The sequence below is a fragment of the Lacerta agilis genome, chromosome 12, assembly GCF_009819535.1.
Source record: "Lacerta agilis isolate rLacAgi1 chromosome 12, rLacAgi1.pri, whole genome shotgun sequence".
Classification (NCBI taxonomy): domain Eukaryota; kingdom Metazoa; phylum Chordata; class Lepidosauria; order Squamata; family Lacertidae; genus Lacerta; species Lacerta agilis.
In genome coordinates, this window is record NC_046323.1 from 11,109,758 (window position 1) to 11,131,223 (window position 21,466).

Genomic DNA, 21,466 nt, shown 5'->3' on the forward strand with positions numbered 1-21,466 from the left:
CCCCTACCACCTAACAATTAAACATACATGCCTCTCTTCCCCCAAAACAGTAAAAGAAATCAGGTGGTATACCAGTGGTTCGCAGAAGAAATTCACAAACTATCAATCTAAATTTAAGATCAAATGGATTCTGTTGCAAACAGGATATTACATAATAATACATTGGAACTTTTACAGTTTAAATAAATATTAAAAAGATAAAAGGACCCCTGGAAGGTTAAGTCCAGTCAAAGGCAACTATGCTGAGGGAGCCGGCGTTTGTCCACAGACAGCTTTCCAGGTCATGTGGCCAGCATGACTAAACCGCTTCTGGCACAACACAACACCGTGACGGAAACCACAGCGCACGGAAAAGCCGATTACCTTCCCGCCGCAGCGGTGCCTGTTTATCTAACTTGCACTGGCATGCTTTCGAACTGCTAGGCTGGCAGGAGCTGGGACAGAGCAACGGGAGCTCACCCCGTTGCGGGGATTCGAACTGCCGACCTTCTGATCGGCAAGCCCAAGAGACTCAGTGGTTTAGACCACAGTGCCACCCGCATCCCTACAGTCTCTATTTACAGTTTAAATAAACACACTATCATTCAGGTACTGAAAGACATATATTTTTGTGTGTGTATTTACAGTTGGCAATAAAATGTATCCTTTCTTACCCTTTCAAGCAAGCTCATTTCTTGGAACTCCGGGCTGGTATTAGCCAACCGTTGTAAAGTGTGTGTTAAGTCGTATGTCGTAGAGAAATAAAATCCGTCCACACTCAATACATGGCTAATCATTGATAAAAAGACTTTATTGTCCTGTAACTGTTAAAGATAGAAAAGCATTGTTATTTGCCACACTGTCTCTGACTTCCCCTCCCGGTGGATACAAGTTTCCTACAATATCCGTCAAAGAGCTTACACAGAAAGGGTTTCAAGGTTCTTCTTTTCAAGATAAAGCATTCTGTTGCTAAAATATAACCCAGCTCCACCATACCAATGCACAGCTGTTTATGAGGAGTTAAGAACTTACGGTCAGGAGTAAAAGAACTCCTTGTGCTATTAACAAGAGCTCTAGGTGCAAGCAAGAAGGAATGGGCATGCATCAATTTTATCCTCTTAACTGCACTAAATTTTGTTCTGGAGGATGTCTTGGCCTTCAGAAGCAGCTCTACAGAGAAAGCAACATGCTGCAATGAGAAGGTATCCTCCGAGAAAATGTGTCCCTTTGGACCCCAGCCTTTTTTGAATTCATAAAAATACTTCATAAAAATAATGCTTGAACAAGTCATATTTTTAACAAAGAGATCTATGTTCATTTCATTTCAAACATATTTCAAAGTGGCCAAAAGGTGTTTCTATGATCAAATCTATTCCTACCTGAATATCAGTTAAATGTAGCATTGTCTTTTTGTAAGAGAGGATGTCAAAGTCTGTTGCTTTCCAAACAACATGATTGAAAAATTCACCTACTTTTCTCTTTTTTGTTATTACAATAAGATACGTGCCTGTAAAACAGGAGGACTCTGGTTAGCAATACAGTACTGATTTGTCTTCTACTAAGGAAAGACAGTTCTAGGAAAAAGGAAGCAAACTTGGTGGGGACACTGAACTTTATGCCTTGCTTCAAATAGCTTACAATTTTTGTTTGCCCCACTACAAACTTGAGGGCTGGACTTAATTCTCTTCTATCGCGAAACATGACGAAGCATGTTTCTGTTGTACTGCTCCATGTACCAGGTTTTCAGGAGATTTATGGACATCGTGGTTTTTAAACGATATTCCGGCTGCATGTACTCATCACAAATCACCATTCCCAAAGACTGTCAAGTAGGCAACTACAAGTTTGAATGCTCTTTCACTTCAAAAACCATCATGGGGACAGACGGACTGTGGCTGAGCCCTCAACATAATGTGCAAGACTTAAAACACAAAGAGGGAACATTAAAATATGCAATGCGACACATGCAGCCTGAAATGACATCCCAGCAGAGTGGTACCATATAAGAAGAATAATAATTTGGATTTGATATCCCGCTTTATCACTACCCTAAGGAATCTCAAAGCGGCTAGCATTCTCCTTTCCCTTCCTCCCCCACAACAAGCACTCTGTGAGGTAAGTGGGGCTGAAAGACTTCAAAGAAGTGTGACTAGCCCAAGGTCACCCAGCAGCTGCATGTGGAGGAGCGGAGACACGAACCCGGTTCACCAGATTACTAGTCTACCACTCTTAACCACTACACCACACTGAATGTGCACCAGGCTCTTATTATAAGATCTCAAAATATCTGTGTTGACATCATAAATAATACTTCTTCATAACTGAAATTCTCATACCTGCCACTAGACGGATTGTCCCCAAAATGCCATATATTTGCCTGGTAACTGCTGAAGGCGGAATATCTTTCTTAACTGCAAAGGAAAAACAGGATACACTGTCTCAGTATACCAGTATTAGATGTATCACATGCAGCCAAACACAATCCAATAAGATTTAAATGACCCTGTGTGCATAATAGTTTAACATTACTAAGATCAAAACTAAAAACTTGAAAATTTAAACACATGGAACTAACACTAATGTTTATTAGATGAATTTATAATCATTCACACATTAGATGAGATTCTCCCCCCCCCCCGCTCCCAAAAAAATACAGACTTGATTTACTGAAGCCTCAAGATCAGTGCTCTATTTGGCAGTTCCTGACTTCAATACTTTTACCTGTCTCTGCAGGTAAAAAGTCTCAGCAAAGGATTTGTGAGTATGGGAAGGTCATTTATTTTAGAAGAATTACCATCAACACTGGGGGCTACGGAGTCATAAGAACCAAAACACAACCAGGAAAATGATGGGGATGGGGGAGAATTATTTGTTACCATCAACAGAAAGTAGGAAATCAAAACTATGCAGCAATGCCACTGCTTTTAAAGGATGCAGATAGCCGGGTGGCGGGTAGGATGTTAGAACCACCTACACCTACAGTCAATCCCAGGGAATTACTAGTTCAGCAGTGGGTCTGGGAATCTCTAACTACTGTATATTGTTATCTCATCAGACTGCAATTCCTAAAATTCTTTGGTGGAAGCCACAACAGTTATATGATAGAAATTAATGTAATGTACCAAAGATTTTTGAAATTACTTTTTTATTATTAAAGATTTTCTTGGTTTACAAAGTGTATATAATGTCTCTTGTATTTTTCCATAAAACATTTTTACAGATCAATTTTAGTCGTTGAGACATTAGGGAGAGGGGGGGGAAGGAAGTGGGTGGGAGATGATGTTTCTATTTTCCTTAATATATGTAGGAGTTGGTATCAGCATCGCTTGTGTTGGTTCTCTGTTGTTTGTATGTGTTTCTTTGGCAGTGAGAGGTCGCGATCAGTATAGGGTTTGATTGTTCATTTGTGGTTGGCTGTGGTGATCTTTGGTTTCCTGTGTGAGTGGGGTGGGTGGATGTTTTGGGTCAGGTTAGCCATATTGATTTGTATGCTGTTGGTAGATTTTTGTCATTGTCTTGTTGGGCTGTGTGTGCGATGAAGGGTGACCATACGGGGGTGAAGGTGTCTTCTTCTGTTTGTCCCCGTGCTAGTTTTAGGTTGCTGGTTAATTTTTCTAGTAGGGCTGTTTCCCATACTACTTGGTACCATTGGTCCATATTGACTCCTGATAGGTCTTTCCAGTGTCTGGTTATGATGTTTCTGGTTGCTGAGAGTAGATGGATTATAAGTTCCTTGTGTTGTAAGTGGGCATGAAATTACTTTTAATTGTTGGAATAGATTTGGTTTTCTTACGTCCCACCTCCCTTTTTAGTGGCTGTGTGGAGTGGTAGGATTACATTGTTTCTGTTCATTGTTTGTTTTGGTTGGTCTTTTTTGCCGTTGTTGCTAATGTAATGTCGTATATGTTTTTAACTGATTATATCAGATACTGTAAATCACCTTTTTGAATAAACAAATAAATAAAGATGTTCCACAAGAGCTGACAGGAAGCAAAATTCACCTAGCAGGTTTTAAGCTTATTCTACCATGGAGCATCTCTGCCACCATTTGATACGTACAGGAAAAACGTAAACACAAAAAAGTTCTGAGTCATCACTGCTTCTTTCCTTCCTTCACCAAATATTGATTCAGTATTGAATTGTTTCTTCTACTAGAGACGTATCACAACCAGGAAGTGTGGTGTTTGTACACCTAAATCCAATTGGATTCATATACCGCTACACAATAAACAGAATTTCCTACAAGTTTCTATTCCAAAGCTCATTGCTTGAATATAAGCTTGAGAAACTTGAATTTACATAATAATTTTCACAGACACACACTAAATTTTCAGAATTTGCAGGTAAATGAAAATAAATTTGATCAGTCAAGAAATGTATAAAGATACAGTATTACGAAGGAGGAAGGGTAACTGATGGGTTTATGAGCCAGATTTGTGATGATTTTCAGGTTGCTGCCTAATTTACTGTGTAGCTTAAAGGAAAATAATTTAAGGCTAAACTACAGCATTTCCAAAGTGATGATGAAAAATACCTGTAAGAGTGACCTCTGTGGAGACTCTGTCAATGGAAAGTACGTCATTGGCTCCATCATCACAAGCTTCCACATAAAACCTTTCTGGCGTTATGTGCCTAAAATGCAAGAAATGTGCAAGATCACCACCAGACAAGCAACATCACTTTAAATACGATCACCCATAGGAAGAAAAGCTATATACCTATTATGCAAGACAGTAAACAAAGACAGCAAGTAATAAGCTCTGGTTTGGGGAAGAGCTGTAGTGGTAGAGCATCTTCTTGGAATGCAAAAAGTGCCAGGTTCAAACCCCAATATCTCTAGGTATGGCTGGAAAAGACTCTCTGTTTGAAACCATGAGAGTGTTTCATAAATGTACTGTAAGGCAGCTTCCTATGTTTAGCATCAAGGTAGTCAAACCTCAAATCTTACTACTTTGAGGAAACTTTGAAAAGAAGAAGCAGTCTTCCTAAAAGAGGAAGATCTCTCACATGTGTAACATTCAATTTCTGGTGTAGCTGAATTACCGTATACACTCGAGTATAAGTCGAACCAAATATAAGCCGAGGCACCTAATTTCCCTACAAAAATGTGGGAAAGCTTATTGACTCAAGTATAAGCCGGTTCACCTTTGCCACTGTGGCAGAGGAGGAACGAGCAGCCCAAAGCAGCCCTTTGGGCTGCTCCTTCCTCTTCCTCCTTTGCTGATGTGGAGCTCACCCCGTCGCAGGGTTTCGAACCGCCATTCTTCTGATCAGCAAGCCCTAGGGCTCTGTGGTTTAACCCACAGCGCAATGTTCCCTTGTGTTATACAGAGAAGGCTGGGATCCTGTCCTGTTTAAGCAGGAGCCAGGGAAAGTGAGCACCTGTGGGGTTTTAATACTTCCTTAACTGATAGGCTTTCTGCCTTCTGGGGTCTAAAGTTTGCATTTATGTGAGCAGTTCAGGAATGGAACAAGCTGCTTGGGGAGAGTAAAGAACCACCGTTCTTGTACACTTCTTAAGGAATGGTTGACTTGAGTATAAGCCGAGGGCAGCTTTTAAAGCACAAAAAGTGTGCTGAAAAACTAGGCTTATACTCAAGTATATACGGTATCTCTGCACCTTCCAGTCCATCTCCCAATGCTTCATTGTGCTTCTCTTGCTTCTTCCTATACCTCCCCACTTTTGCCAAGTGTTCTGGGAACTGGGCAGAACATACAAATTACAGGACACACCACAAAACACGCAACTAAATGGAGATACCACAGTGGATGAGAAATATGAGTTGAGAAGTCTGTAGTTTAAATATAACTTCATAGTAAGACACCAAGAATTTAAAAAATCTACTTTAAATGCATTTGCTTTCTAATGTTTTCTTTAAAAGAAAAAAGACATTCTGCTCAGAATGGCACGTGGCTAATAACCTAACTAAATTACATTATTAGGCACAGATCACTGCGAGATCAAACAATGGAATCACATTTCCATATTCACAGCAAATGGCAGCTATCCAGCAAAAGGAAAGAGCAACCAATTCACTTTCATTTTCAGCAAGGAAAGCATATGGGAGCCCATATTTTCTTTTGTTAGCAAAACAACTTGACAGCTTCAAACAGAGCAATGCAAGATAAGAAGTGGGGAAAAGCTGCCTTTGTACAGCTGATTTACAAGAAGGGACAAGATACCAGTATCTATGCGCTGTTAAGCAATGAGATTGGCAAAACAGGGTGAGAGGAGAGAAAGGGAGCACAAGCCTCAGGTGCAGTCATCCATTATGCTGGCAAAGGCTCATTACAAGGCACTCAAAACTATGGAATGACAACAGGGAGGATCTCTGAGCAGGGTGACTAAAGTAGGCAAGCCATTTCCATGCTTATCAGCTGGAAAATAGGTAGGGCCCCTTGTTGCTTGATGTTTCAGCCACCTCACTCCACACACTGTTTTCACAGCAGCAAGGTTCTACCCCCACAGATAGAAATCTTGGAAGCTCAGAAGTGTTAACTCCCCCCAGACACCTTTTTCCATTCCTTAGTCTAAGGTAACAGATATTGCTAGAACTTTAAACTTTAGATCAAATAGAGATACAAAGAAGAATGAGGAAAACCTGCAGAGCATCTTACATAAAAAAGCACTAAAGAAGGATAAACTAAAATGTGAAACTGGCTGGTGGGTCTAAAGACTGAAGCCTCTTAAACTACTTGAGTATTTAGACTGTTCCATGTTCAGATCCTGTTTCTATAGATGCAGTACAGCTTAGGGCTAATTCCAACACACATACCTCGCTTACAGTCTAGCACTGGAACTATTGCAACTGAAAAGACAAGTGCTGCTTATGGTGCTATTAGGCATAGGAGCATCTTATCCAATGTTTAGCCATGCCAACCAATTCACAAATGCACATCGTTTAATGCTGGCATTATCAAATAAATGATTGTGTATGAGCAAACACACATTCCATCTGCTTTGCTCTTTGATTGCAACACACTATGATCGGATGCAGGGCCCTCTTAAGCATATCAGGCGCCCTGGCGTGGCCAGCCAACTCGCGCTCCGCTGGGCAGCCGGAGGGCGCAGCCAGCGAACTCGCGCTCCCGTGCTCCGCCGGGCAGCCGGAGTGCGCTGCCAGAGTGCGCTGCTGGCGGGACTGGAGGGCGGAGGCGCCCTCCAGGCCATTGCACCCTGGCGCCTTGTGCCAGTAGGCTCAATGGTTAAGACGGCCCTGATCAGATGGATTAATACTCATGACTCCTTAGTTAGAGGAGAACGTAACATTGCCAGGAATCCTAAAGTTTGGCTCACTGCTCTCTCTCCCAGCTTGATCACCCAAACTCCAAAACCACATAACCCTCCTAACTAATGATCAATTAGCATAACACAGGGCATTTACAAACTCTCTTTAAAATCTACATAGTTATTTTCTCAATCAATTGTACTGCAATCACTCTCTGGGTTAATTACTGCTATAAATTTGATTCAGCTTGCATTTAAAGCCAAACATGCAACTTCTGAAACAATGAGAATAGAACTATAGCCATCCTTCAAAATTTGCACTTATCACAGTTTTGCAATGCCAACCAATGTTTATAAAAATGCATCAGCAAAAGAGGATGTCCTGCCACCCTAGTGCAACCTAGTGCCTAGTTCTCCTCTTCCTTCACACTTCACCGAAATTTCCAGGTTATGGCCCTTTTCTGCCTTTCCACTCTATCTGACTAAAATGAATCCATCTCCAAAGTTATCCAGCAACAAGAAAGTTAAATAAATAAATAAATAAATAAAAACATTAACAAGATACCATCAAAGGCTTGCTTTAAAACCAAAATAAAAATAAATCAACATTTGTTTCTTTTAGCAACATAACAGGGGCAAACATGTTCTTTAAAAATGAAAACTCAAAGTTATTCAATCTTGAGTTACCTAGATGAGCCTGTTTATATTTGAGATAAAGATCTTGCATGCAATGAGGTCTTGTTTAGTTTTATGGTTTATTTTCATAGGCTGCCAAACATATCTGGACACATTTCAAATCACAAAATCCACATATTGTTTTCTCGCTTGCAACCATCTCACAGAACGGGTAGACAGTTCAGAGACAGACCTTACGGAATGCTTAATACTTATTTGGGATTTGCAGATATACGTCTTCTCCACAAAAGCACCTTGCTCTTTTTCCAATTAGGGGGAAAGACATTATGCACTTAGTATTTGATGTTCTAATGGCATCCAAAGTTAGCATTGCATTCAGCATCCACTATCATTTCAGAAATCTTTTTTACAGTTTCACTGCTCCAACCTTGATTTCAGTAATGTACATATTTCCATCATGAATTCTTAATATTATTCTAATACAGGAAGCTACTCAACGCCAGCAACCACAGATTGTCAAGAGAAGTATCCAAAAAGGCACACATACTGTGCTGAGCACTCATCCATCTTGACATGCTCCTCAAACTAAAACGAGAATGAGGGCAGACAGGCGACATTACACTAACATTTATGCAGCACCCTGAACAGAGGCGATTCTGCAAATTGTATAAAATGTTACATTTCAGTTCTACTTATGCTGTTCTGTGCTTCAAGTTGCCTCAAGCCCCAATCAAATAAATTTCAATTGCATAACCCTTCTAAGTATCCCTATTAACATAACTAATCATTTTTAAAGCAAAGCAGCAACAGCTTTCTTTAAAGAGAAAAAAAATCATTTCTGCATGTTCTCACTCACTATTCATCTGATTTTATTAAAGTTGAGGTGCTGCCTGTCAAATATACCATGATCAAAAGAATGCCTTTTTCTATATGTCAGCCTACATTACTAAAAGGCAAAGGAAAAAGTGATAGCTCCCTGTTCCCAGTCATGCAGGATCTGGGTAGACACCTACTTGAGAAGACACCATCTACACTTCATGAGGACTACATTTAAAAGTGAATTTTCATCTTCTATAATTGATCTGCTCACATTTCAGACACAAAACCTGCAATTGTTTGGGTTGTCCTTGGGGTTTCAACTAAGAGCCAAAGGTGAAATCTCTTGAATATCATTCAAAAAGTGAAGGTCGTAAGATAAAAATTCCATATTAAGACAATACCTTTATCACTGACATTCATCCATATTTACATAACATACTTATAATAAATGATTGCAATACTTTCAAATTTTCATATTACTGGTTTTCCAACAGTTAATTCTGTTTCTGTAAGTTTCTCTTTATTTGCGTGCCTACTATTTAAATACAAAAGACTTTGGTTATTAAACAGTATATAAATATTTTTAATAAGTAAGTAGATCGCTGCTGTTTGGTTTTATTAATGTGTCCTACTGAGCTGTCTTAGTTATAAGCTTCATTGTTAAACTAATAGCAGCTAGGTGGACACTTGCATATATTTTTGTATGCTCTCATCCTCATTTCTGCTCCACAAAGCAGCCCATCAACTGATTAATCGACATGCTCTCTTGAAAGACAAAACATTCCACTCCAAGATTTCACAGCAGAATGCAAACATGGCTTGAGAAAATATGAACAGTAAACATCATTCCTGAGGAACCTGTAGCTGGTCAGGGGTACTGCAACAATGAAACAATATTTCTACACTTTGCTTTAATGTTGGCACTCTAAAGTCAAGGATGGGGAAGCTGGTGTCCTCCGTATGTCATTGGTCTGGGATGACAGGGGTTGAGGGCACCCACCCCTGCTCTAAAGGAAAAGCAGGATAGCCAAGGAACAACTGAATTAGTTAGCTGAAATTAAACTAAGGACACATGCAAGATGAGGCCTGCATGCTCCTACCACTTGATCAGATAATGTCACAACTGAAACACATACCAGGTTACACAAGAATTAAATGCCAACAGAAAAAGTGACTTTAAACCCTCTTCTAATCCCTGTAGAAGTTGCAGGAAATTTTGCAATCCCCAAAGTACTGGAAAGGTCTATTTGAAAACACAACCACTTATTATTATCTTGCAGTAATACAAAAGACGACCCAGGAACAGAGTTCGATATTGAACGATCCCCATAGCGATTAGGTACTTAATTATTAAACACACAGAAGACTGCGGAAATTAAATGTAACAGCATCAATGTACCTGTGAATTTAAACTCTAACCTTCTAATTGTGCATATTTAGAAGAAAGTTCCACTAATTCCATAGGTTTTATTTCCATGTAGGTATTTTTTAAGATGAGGATGCTAGATCTCTTTTAACCAACACTAAGGGTGTTTACAAAAGAATCTCCCTGGAGTGTCCTGAGTCATCTTTCCGCCCAGAACCATATGTTCCCTTCCTTGGCATTTCTCATTTTGCTAGGCTAACCTTCACTTCAGACATGTTATCTTGTTCCTGCAGGCTATAGCGTTAGGCAGAATGCAACTGATCCCCCCTTTAACTTCATTATGAATAATGCAATTACTAGAAAGACTGGCAGAGGTTGTTCTACTTTTCAGGAGCCACAGTAAAGGCAGAATCACATTTGCAAAGAAACAATGACAGGAGAAAACAAAGAATGCACATGCAGAATGAAAGTAAAGAGGAAGTTTAGGTAAACCCAAAAGCTGCTTCCCTGTAAGAATTTACAGGAACTGTATGCATTGCAACGAGAGGACAGACAACAAAACCCTGAAATTACTATTTCTTATACAATGTAAATTTGTACATGGAAGAGCCTCCATATTTGTAAGGAATTATGTTTGCTTTGCTTTTTTTTTTCTTTTACTGTCTATTACCCACCTTGCCTCTCCTTGGAGAAACAGGCAGGACAGGCATTCAAAAAATAAAATACAGTAAGCAACTCATTTCTACCGGGAAGTACCGGTAGTTAGTTAGTCCCCAATATGTTGCAGCCTAGTTGTTAATCAGAGTAGATATTATTCAGGTGCAGGACCCAGGATGAGAAGAGCAGGTGTGTGATTAGTGATCTGAGGGTCAGATTCGAGGCCTGGGATACCTGGGTTCAAATCCTCACTCAGCCATGAAACTCTCTGGGTGACCTTGGACCAAACACCGTCACCTTCTCCTCAGCCTCTCCTATTCACAGAGTTATTGGCGAGCGTAAAAAAAGGTGGATGGGAGAGACCTTGCATGCAACCTATAGGCTGAGGATATAGTTCAGTGGAAGACTCAATATCAGGGTTGTAAAATGGGGGGGGATCCCTAAATTGCAAGGGATTTATTACCCTCACACAGTCCCTTCCAACTCTACAGTTCTATGAACACTCTGGAGGAAAAACTGCACCAGAAAAGAAAGGAATAAATGTTGGTGTTGTGGAGAGGTGGGGGGGAAATACCCACTGAGAGGACAAATGTAGGAAAGGCAATGTGACCCTGTGGAAACGCCCTCAATGAGATGAGCAACTATATAACCTTTAGAAGATGCGCAATGATGTGATGTGCGATGTTTTATTTATGTGTGTGTGTGTGTGTTAGAAGCTGCCCAGTGTGGCTGAGGCGACTCGGAGGAGCGGGGTACAAACAATAAAATTGCTGCTGTTGTTGTTGTTATTTAAGCAACATGGGGTGAGAGGGGTCGGAAATAGGAAAATAACCCGAGCTAGTCTGGGATGGGATGGTCGCGTCAGAGGAGAGGCAGAAGAAATTTTTGGCGGGCAAATGAAGCGACAGGGAAGGTGAGGCGAGTGGAAGGAATTGTTTTGCCTGTGCAAAGCGGGGGGCAATTTGGGGCGGGGCGGAGGGGGCGTCGTCGGAAAGAGGGGCAGCCAAGGAGGAGGCCAAGGGAAGCTCGGGAAATGGCCACGGAAGGGGTGGAGGAGGAGGACAACGACGAGGAGAGGCCGGCGGGTGGACATTGCGGGTCTGCCATTGGGACGGGGGCTCCGGTGGTCTGCACTACAGGGAGGGTTTTTTTTTTCCCGCCCCCTCCCTCCCTCCCTCCCTCCTTCCTTCCCTCCTTCCTTCTCGCCGTCCACTCACAGCTTCAAGTTCTCGTAGGCTCCTGCCGCCGCCGCCATGGCCCCCTCAGCCTGCCTCTCGCCTCTTAAGCACCGCCCGGCTCCTCCGCGTCCAGGACTCTCGCCTCACCTCTCACCTGACGCGCCTGGGCCTTTCGGGACGGAGCGCCGCTTGGGACAAAGCTACTCGGAAAGCATTTCGGCGTCCGGCGAAGGCGGAGGCGCGGCGGCTGATTGGAGGAGGCCGTCGCTCAAGGCCACGCCGGCCTTACGCTCGCGGAGAGGGAGGGGGAAGAGGGAGGGCAGGAGCTCGGAATTGTGACGCTGCTAAGGCGCGAGCTGCGGGCGACGCCGAACGCACCCCGAGCTCGGATTGGCCGCGAGTTTCGTTTGGGCTCCGCCTCCGCATTAAAAAAAAGAAACTTCTCGCGGGCTGCTGGCCGAAGCGAAGGCGCCTGGGAGGCTTTTGATTGGCTGGCTATCCCCCCCGCCCATCCGGCTGAGAGAGGAGTAACATTCTGCGGCAGAGGAATTTAGAATATGGGCAGAGAAGAAATCTCCACCAGCGGGGCCAGTGGCGCAATGGATAACGCGTCTGACTACGGATCAGAAGATTCTAGGTTCGACTCCTGGCTGGCTCGGCTTTGTTTTTTCCCCCCCCTCCTGCTTCCTTAATTCAGGTTGGAGTTTTGAGCAGTGGGATCGCAGAATTCACAACACTTTCTGATTCAGTTGGCTGTAGATCCACTGTCCCAACTTCAGTCATGAAACTCATGGTGCATTTGTTTTTATTTGATTTGATATTTCTATGACGCTTTTCATTCAAATGAACCCCAAAGCAGCTTACAAACATTATAGCACTTACATAACATAATAGAACAGAAATGCAGCATAGACTAATTAACAAATAGTCAAACAATTGCAATCTATATACACTGTTAACAAAGCAACAACAAAAAATAAGCTGAAACATCACAATTAAAGCAAAAGTCATATGATTAGCAAAGCAATACTGCATTTGTAATCCATAAAACAATATTAACTTTAGCAAAATACATATGCACACTCTCCACACTCCCATGACTTTTTATTGTACTGTATGACATACCAAATTTCTGATCCAAAATAAAGCTATTAACTTTTGCCTAAAGTGCAGGTTTTGCAAATTGCAATGTGATAATTTTCTCAAAACTATGAGCACTGTATTAACTACTATGTTGCACTATTAGTTTATGAGTACCACCTGGCTTTATTTAGGGGTAGTTCTTCCACTGTTGGAGACTTGGCGTTGGGGGGGATGGGACAATAAAAGTTCCAGCAGTTATCATTTTCCTAAAATGCCTCATGTCAGCTGCACACCTGAGCTTTCCTACTGTAACACCCTTATAACAGCCAGGCAGGAGAAGGAGCCTGAGCGTGCACTTAAACACTGAAGAAGTCAGCAAAGACCCAAATCTTTAAGTAGCACTCTGTGGATCGGTGCAGAACTGTGGGGTAAAATGAATTTTCTGTGTGTCTTGTTCCGTCTATAACTCTTGGATTCTGAGACAAACCTCCTTTCTGCAAAACTTTTTAGGGCCGCCTAACAGTAGTAAGTGAATGTGGCTTTGCAGGAGATGTATGTTCTCCTTAGCAGGAACCTCAAGACCTCGGACCTGCAATCCAAATATGGCACCCAGGAGAAGATTGTGGAAGCTGGCAGTGTCATCTGTATTATTTTCAGGAACACACATGAATCTTTATGTTTTCCCTAAAGGAGACCTGTCTTTGTGGATGTTCCATGCAGAGCACACCCAAAGGTCTGAGCGGGTTTTCTGGACACACCCCACAAAAAGCTCTCACAGCATCTATAGCTTTGTGGGTGCCCTTGATCAAATGCTTGCAGAATGCCTGGAGTTCACTGTTAATAAGCAGTAGCTCATAAGAGGTCCCAAGATACACGGTTCAGATATAGATGGAGAAACACAAATAGTGTTTTGTGCAGAGCACACTGCAGAGAAGATCTAAGTGGAAACCACTTGAGGCTGAGCTGGTTTAACTAAGGCAGACAGGAAGCTGGGAGCAGAAGGTCACTGGCTCAGAGGCCATAGTACTACCTCCATGCAGGTAGAAAACCAACCCTCAGAAAGCTCAAGGGCTTTTTAGCCAGGGCCTGTTTGCACAACAGCCATTGCAGTTTGCTTTGCGCAATGTTTGCAAGTGGTTGCTGCAATTTATATATTTTTTTATTTTTGCAAAAGGGTGTTCCCCTTAGCAGAAGTGCACTGTGTGCAAAGCGAAAATGCAATTAGGGCTTGCTTTAAGCATTCTTATTGTATTTGATAGCTATTTATAGACACTGAACTCCACCTTGTTGCACCTTTGTGCACACAGTGCAGGGACCGTGAGAATGGTGAGCAGGCAGCAGTAGCAGGAGCAGGAGCAGGAGCAAGTGACAACCACAGGAGGAGCCCATGTTGTCCTAGGAGAGACAGCAGGATCCTGAAAAGGGACCTTTGAAGGAGCTTCAAAACAGCATCAAGTTGTACTCACCCTACATAGGTCCCCCTTGATGAATGTTGAGACCAACAGTGAGCAGATGCTGCAAGTGACACGAGCGTCTTGTATTTCTGCTTATGTGTGTACGGCATGCATGTTTATTAGTGCAAACCTATCAGTGAAATCCCCATGCAGGGAATCATCAGAAAACTTGCAGTGTGTGCACTTTGCATGATGCCACAAAGTTACAGTGGAATAATCTGATGAAAGCCAATCCTGTTATAGGTAACTTTCTTTCCATGTAATAACAGTTCTGTTGACATCTATTTTATGGGTTAGCCCCCACAGCTGAACAGTTTGTGGCCCTCACTGTGGACCTATTACCGGTATGTCAGCTTTCACTCTTTAGAAGGAGTAAAAGGTAAAGGGACTCCTGACCGTTAGATCCAGTCGTGTCCGACTCTGGGGTTGTGGCACTCATCTCGCTTTATTGGCCAAGGGAGCCGGCGTACAGCTTCCGGGTCATGTGGCCAGCATGACTAAGCTGCTTCTGGTGAACCAGAGCAGCGCACGGAAACGCCATTTACCTTCCCGCTGGAGCGGTACCTATTTTTCTACTTGCACTTTGACGTGCTTTTGAACTGCTAGGTGGACAGGAGCTGGGACCGAGCAACGGGAGCTCACCCCATTGTGGGGATTCGAACCGCCGACCTTCTGATCAGCAAGCCCTAGGCTCTGTGGTTTAACCCACAACAAATTCAACTGGTTGAACTGAAGATCAACCAGAGATGGGTGGGGTACTACTACTACCACTATTTCTACTAGCAATAATAATGATATGTCATCTACTATGTTCATTAGAAATAATACTTTTTAAAGGCTTGGTTTTGTGTTGATGGCTGTTGGAAATGCAGCTTGTTTTTAGTTAGTATTTTGATTGTGCGAGTGAGATTAATTTGGACAGGTGGTTCAATTGTTTTAACTCATTTTGCTGTTCATTTATTAGCTGCCTTGTGTTTCTTAGGTTGCACAGATTTTTAAAAAATCAGTAAGATGGATCTAAAGATTGCTCAAGGCTCAGTACCAAGTTTATTCAAGTGACAGTTTACTCCTTTATTTAATAACGCATCTGTCATGCGAGGGGACAAACCGGTGAGGTTCAAAACTTGCCCTAGTCGTGATGGCAGGCGGCTACTCTGCTCCCTCTTCAGATTCAAAAGTCTACTTTTTCTTCAGCTTCCTCCTCGGCATCCTCTCCTTCCACTCGCGACGACTCCTCCGAGCCTGAAGGTGGCGATCGCTCCCGACAAACTTCCCCTTCCCGCCCATGTGCTTTCCACTTCCGGGGCCTAGAACAGAGCAAGGGGCGGAGCTTCCGGCCATTCACAGCGCGCTCCTGAGGGAAACGCCACTCGGGGTTTCTCTTCGGCGGCGTCGTGAGCGGCCTAGTTTTCGGCTGCCAGCCGCTGCTCCTCCGCGCTCGGTTCTCTTCCGTTCCCCCCCCTCTCCTTTTCGCCTTCGCCCCGGGAGAAGCTGCGGCCTCAGGTTCGCGCCCGACGCCTTTGCCGCCATGAAGCTCGTGAGGTAAAAGGGCGAGCGCGTGGCCGGGGAGGGAAGGAGCGGGAAAAGACGTTGGGCAGACGCGGCTCGGGACGCGGCGCGCTCCTCCCAAGCACCTTTGCGCCCCATTGCTGCTGCTACAACGCCCCCGCCCCCACGCAGCATCATCTCACGCGACGGTCCCCCCCCCCGCGCCTTTTCCCGCCTCTGGCCTTTGTCATATAGCAGGTGTGGACGGTGGGGTGTTGCTTGCTTTGTTTGTTTGTGTTTTTTAGGGGTGATGTGCTTAGGGTCGTCCTATTCCTTTTTAAAATAATAATTTTAATAATAATAATAATAATTTATTATTTGTACCCCGCCCATCTGGCTGGGCTTCCCCAGCCACTCTGGGCGGCTCCCAAACGAATGTTAAAGCAATACAGCGTTAGATATTAAAAACGTCCCTAAACAGGGCTGCCTTCAGATGTCTCTTAAAAATAGGATAGCTGCTTATTTCTTTGACATCTGATGGAAGTTTTAGTTTTCAATTACAACAATCCAATAATAGCCTCATCATAACAATGCCAAATCATAATACAGTTAATAATATCAATCATTGAGATGGCAAATTAAACAATTTAGGTGCCCCCCCCCACGTACTGGAATTTACGGTTTGATTATTTTCTTTGTTTCTGCGTTCCAAGGTCTTATAAATTTCAATTACGCTCCAGTCCAAATACCAATCTGGGATGTCCTATTCCATAATAATAATAGTCATGGTAATAATAATTTCATTATTCATACCCTGCCCATCTGGCTTGCAGTTGCCTTAGCCACTCTGGGAAGTTTCCAGAATGTAGGGGGGGGTGGCGGGACAAAAAAAACTCCTTATCTATACAGGGATTTCTTCTGAAGGTTGAAAGGTAAAGGGACGGTTAGGTCCAGTTGCAGACGACTGGGGTTTCGGCATACATCTCGCTCTATACGCCGAGGGACCTGGCCCTTGTCCGCAGACAGCTTCCAGGTCATGCGGCCAGCATGACTAAGCCGCTTCTGGCGAACCAGAGCAGCGCATGGAAACGTCTGAAAGTTGTATAGCTACTTATTTCCTTGGCCTGGGGGGTTGCACAACTCCATGCCCTTCAATATTTATCCCATGAAAATAGGGACGTTCTGTTCCATAATAATAGAAATAATAATTTTATTATATAATAATAATAATTTATTATTTATACCCCGCCCATCTGGCCGGGTCTCCCCAGCCACTCTGGGCGGCCTCCAACAAATACAAAAATACAATACAAAGTCACAGTTTAAAAACTTCCCTAAACAGGGCTGCCTTTAGGTATTTTCTGAATGTCAGGTAGTTGTTTATTCCCTTGACTTCTGATGGGAGGGCGTTCCACAGGGCGGGCGCCACTACCGAGAAGGCCCTCTGCCTGGTTCCCTGTTACTTATATCCCGCCCATCTGACTGTGTTGCCCCAGCTGCTCTGGGCAGCTTTTAAATGTAGGGGGGAAAACCATAATAAAACATTAGATATTAAAAAACTTCCCTATACAGGGGTGTTCTCAAATGTATTCTAAAAGTTATTTAGTTACATAACTCCTTGATTCAGGACAGGAGTCACATAACTCCATACCCTCCAATCAAAATAGGGGTGTCCTAAGGAAAAGTGGGACATTCCAGGATCAAATCAGAAACCAGGGCGGCTTCTGTAAATCCAGGACTGTCCCTGGAAAATAGGGGCAATTGGGGGGTCTGGAGGTGGGGTTGGGATTGAGATATCTTTGAAAGGTGGGACCCCTACCCCCAAATGTATAAATGATAATTTGCAGTGCTTCCTTCCCCCTTTGTAGTTTTAGGTTATGAACCTCCATGAGACATATGGATGAAGGGCACTGTATAAATTTAGTAAATACTAATCAATAATCGACAAGTTGTCTAATAGAAACTGTTCTCTGGGCAGCAGTAAAACAGCTAGCACATTTGCAAAACTAAGCAGGATCCGGCATGGTTTCAGGTGGGAAGGGGGAATCCCCATGTGTTGAGATTCCTGCACCACAGGAGGTTGTACTAGGTGACCCTCAGAGTCCCTTCCAATTCTGTGATTTTAGGATTCTGTGTTTAGTAAACCTGAAATGAGGAGGAAGAAGAAAATTGTAAATTAACCACTTCCAGCCAGAAGTGGCACAAGAATAAAATTAGTTGTGGACAGGCACAAATCAATCAAACTGTTCTAGTTAGCATAACAACAAGAACCTGCTAATGATAAGCCAAAACTGGCCAGGTTGCTGTGGTTTTGCAGAGACTGTAATAAAATACTGCTGATAACAAAATATGTATTTTAAAGGCCTGGGAGAATATAAAATCCCTGCCTGGTGCTGATAGGAGCTGAGGTAAGCCTTTCCGGGGAGAATATTCCACAGGTGGGGGCACTGCGAGAAAGGCCATCCCACTTGTAACTTGTCTTCTAGGCTTCTTCATGAGGGGACGTTTGGAGAAAGGCCAGTTCATCAACTGTCCAACAAGTCCATCTTGTGGAGGGTGGGCTCAGGCTGGGCTGTCCATAGGGGAGGGAGGGGCCCCAGGGCAAATTGCACTTGTTGCAGGGCTCTCCAGAGCACCTGCTTCCGCCCCTCCTCTTCATGGCAAACCCCTCTTTACTTAAAATTGTTCTGTTGCAGCTTTCTCTCCAAGGAAGTGGGGGGTCCTTTTTCAGGGCAAGACATTCTGGATGAAGTGGTTCTGAGGAAGGACCCCCTTCTTGAGAGCAAGGGGGAGTGAGTGTCACTGCTGCCTCTGCATTACCAGTAGGAAAACAAATGTAATCCAGAGCAGGTGTGCAGTGCATTGCCCTGACCCTATGCAGGGCTCCTTGAAACATGGATATCAGAACAGTTGTCCTGATTTGACGTACCATGGAGTCAACATTGGATATGGGAGTTTAGATACTCTGTGCTCTCATAAACTTCCACGGCTGCCTCTCCTTTTTTTAAAACCATATCCACTTAACCATACTTGCTGGACTGGAGAATCCCTAATTTCCACAGATAGGTCTCATTGGGACTAATATGAGGAGCTGCTTGCCTGTCGTTAAGTTATCCATTGGCTGGTGGGGTGCTCCAGAAATAATTGTGCATTTTTAAAATGTAGCAGACAAAGGTCTCTACTTTTAGCGCATTGAGCTGGAAATGTTATTGTTTAATTTATGCATTGCAGGTTTCTAATGAAACTCAGTCATGAAACTGTAACCATAGAACTGAAGAATGGGACCCAAGTACATGGAACTATCACAGGTATGGGATTTGGGATATCTTAAATGCTAAATTCCTTTTGTGAAACATTAGGCAGTTCTTCTAGTCTTTCATTTAAATGTTTGATTAGTCCACCTTTCTCAAGAAATTCAGATATGCCTAGGTGCACCATCCCATCTTCTTCCCCCAAATATGTGAATCAGGTTAGGTTAATGAAGGCTACTTCATTGGGTTTCATAGCACAGCAGAGGGGAGGTTTTTCCTTATTGAAATCCAGTGCATTGAAACTATATCACACTGGCTCTCAGAGTATGCATTTTTTGCTCTGCTATAATGGTTGCATAGCTGATGTTAAATAGAGCTAAGTGATGGGGGATGAGAGGTGGTTGTTTAATGACTTATAACTTGTTTGTGCAAACAGTGTAACTTGCCTAGGTGGCATCTGTCTGTATATATTGACATCTTCATTTATATCATCACCAGAATAAGGGAAAGGGATAATGCTTTGAACTATGAGTGCATGCATTAGTTATATCTAAGTACTGTTGCAGTGGGCAGAGGTAATAGTCAATTACCTCTGCACTGACTGAATACTGAAAGGTTCCGGAGGTCTGGGCAATGCAGATAAAATGATTTAAATATAATTAGCTTTTTAGGAAGTTATTTTTTCTTCTGGCTTTGAGTAGCACTTTTTCTACAGCTGTGCTATGATGACTACACATGTAGGACATTCATTTTGCTTTCCCAGTGTAAAGCATTTAGATGGCATGGCAAATGTAGTACAGTACCTTATACTACTCTCCATTTAGAAACTCTGTAATTATTAATGTAAGTCTCTTTGAAAACAGTGTAGAGGAAGCTTTCTGTTCTTTGTTTCAGGAGTGGATGTCAGTATGAATACACATCTTAAAGCTGTAAAGATGACTCTGAAGAACAGAGAACCTGTCCAGCTGGAGACATTAAGTATTCGAGGCAACAACATTAGGTATTTCATTCTGCCAGATAGTTTGCCTCTGGATACCTTGCTGGTGGATGTTGAACCAAAAGTCAAATCCAAGAAAAGGGAAGCAGGTTAGTGATTTGATTTCAAACCACCAAGAATGTATTTGCTGTCTATACATGAACACTTCAATTTGCCCTTAATTGCAATATGAATTCTCATGAGGGGCTTGGGGGGGGTAGTGGCTTGTTGTGCAGGAGGGAGCAAGCATATGACTGGATCTAACTCTGAACTTTTGTTGCGCATCCATATGTTACCCATTTCATATTGCCAGGTTTAAAATTATTTGGTAGGGAGGGATATTAAAATTTGCATGTTGAACAATAGAGTTGTTCATGTTACACTCTGAAGCCACCAGTTTCCTGTATGCAAAATTCTTAATTCTGTTGCTCTTAAAACAATGAAATCTACAGGAAGAACTAATCTGTTCTGGAATCTATCCTTGTCCCCAAAAGGAGATGTGGAATTTACAGACTTTATTCCTGCTTAACGTATTTGGGCTTTGACAAAAACTGCAACAGTAACCTGCCTTACTTGTAATGGCGCTCACAACACTTAACAAATCAATTTATTAAAGAACTCAAAAAGATGTGTTATCGAAAGTGGGAAACAGAACAGTAGCTGTATACCATTTTGCAACCAAATTACTAAGATTACTTTAATAAAAAGTTAAAACAAAATGTTTAAATGATAGATGTTTTGAGTCCAAAATCTGGCGTGACCTTTATATACTGCAATTCCAAGTTTTTGAAGGAAGTTTTTTGTGTCTGTGTTCAGTTGCAGGGAGAGGACGTGGCAGAGGACGTGGGAGAGGCAGAGCCCGTGGCAGGGGGAGAGGAGGTCCAAGACGATAATTTCTTTATAGCCACTAAAAATGTCGGGCAACTTTGGATATTTTTTGTACAGGTTTTGTTTCATTGTCATTTTTAATAAACAAATGTGGGAAATGTGTCAGTTAAGGTCAAATTATATACTTCAATCTTATTGGAATTTTGATTATACATGCCTTTGTAACCTCTAGTACTGTTCAACCCAAACGTTAACTTCCTTAAATTGGTATATACTAAAATTTATTCAAAATTCCCACAAAGATATGGAATGTGCTCATTGTGGCGTAGTCCTTATTCCTGCCACATATTCTGTTATAACAAAAGAGCTTGCATTTTTTGTGTTTTCAACGTTGCTTGAAATTACATACACCTTCAACTAATATTTTGAGTATATTTCTTTTAAGTTTTTGCCTGGAAGAATGGATGTAGGCTGTTAAATATGAAATCAGCATTTACATACATTGGTGAATTTAATTGAAAGG

The 21,466-nt window shown here is 42.5% G+C and overlaps 2 protein-coding genes and 1 non-coding gene across 3 annotated transcripts in view; 2 read left to right on the forward strand and 1 right to left on the reverse strand.

Moving 5' to 3' along the window:
* The window catches only part of SACM1L (SAC1 like phosphatidylinositide phosphatase), a 33,416-nt gene extending 21,305 nt beyond the window's left edge, over positions 1-12,111 (reverse strand). The window contains exons 1-5 of the mRNA XM_033166365.1: positions 11,903-12,111; positions 4,514-4,611; positions 2,316-2,390; positions 1,359-1,486; positions 654-803 (exon numbers count right to left, since the gene is read on the reverse strand). Coding sequence (XP_033022256.1) covers positions 654-803; positions 1,359-1,486; positions 2,316-2,390; positions 4,514-4,611; positions 11,903-11,940 — 489 coding nt within the window. The 5' untranslated portion in view covers positions 11,941-12,111. The remainder of the gene's footprint in view (positions 1-653; positions 804-1,358; positions 1,487-2,315; positions 2,391-4,513; positions 4,612-11,902) is intronic.
* Positions 12,112-12,448: 337 nt separating this feature from the next.
* TRNAR-ACG lies at positions 12,449-12,521 on the forward strand. Its single transcript has one exon. It is a non-coding gene; the product is annotated as a tRNA-Arg (tRNA).
* Positions 12,522-15,735: 3,214 nt separating this feature from the next.
* Positions 15,736-21,445, forward strand: SNRPD1 (small nuclear ribonucleoprotein D1 polypeptide). The gene is made up of 4 exons (XM_033165200.1): positions 15,736-15,942; positions 19,120-19,196; positions 20,034-20,225; positions 20,932-21,445. Exons 1-4 carry the CDS (start codon positions 15,929-15,931, stop codon positions 21,006-21,008), a joined length of 360 nt encoding a protein of 119 aa, XP_033021091.1. The 5' UTR covers positions 15,736-15,928; the 3' UTR covers positions 21,009-21,445.
* The last annotated feature ends 21 nt before the right edge of the window (positions 21,446-21,466 follow it).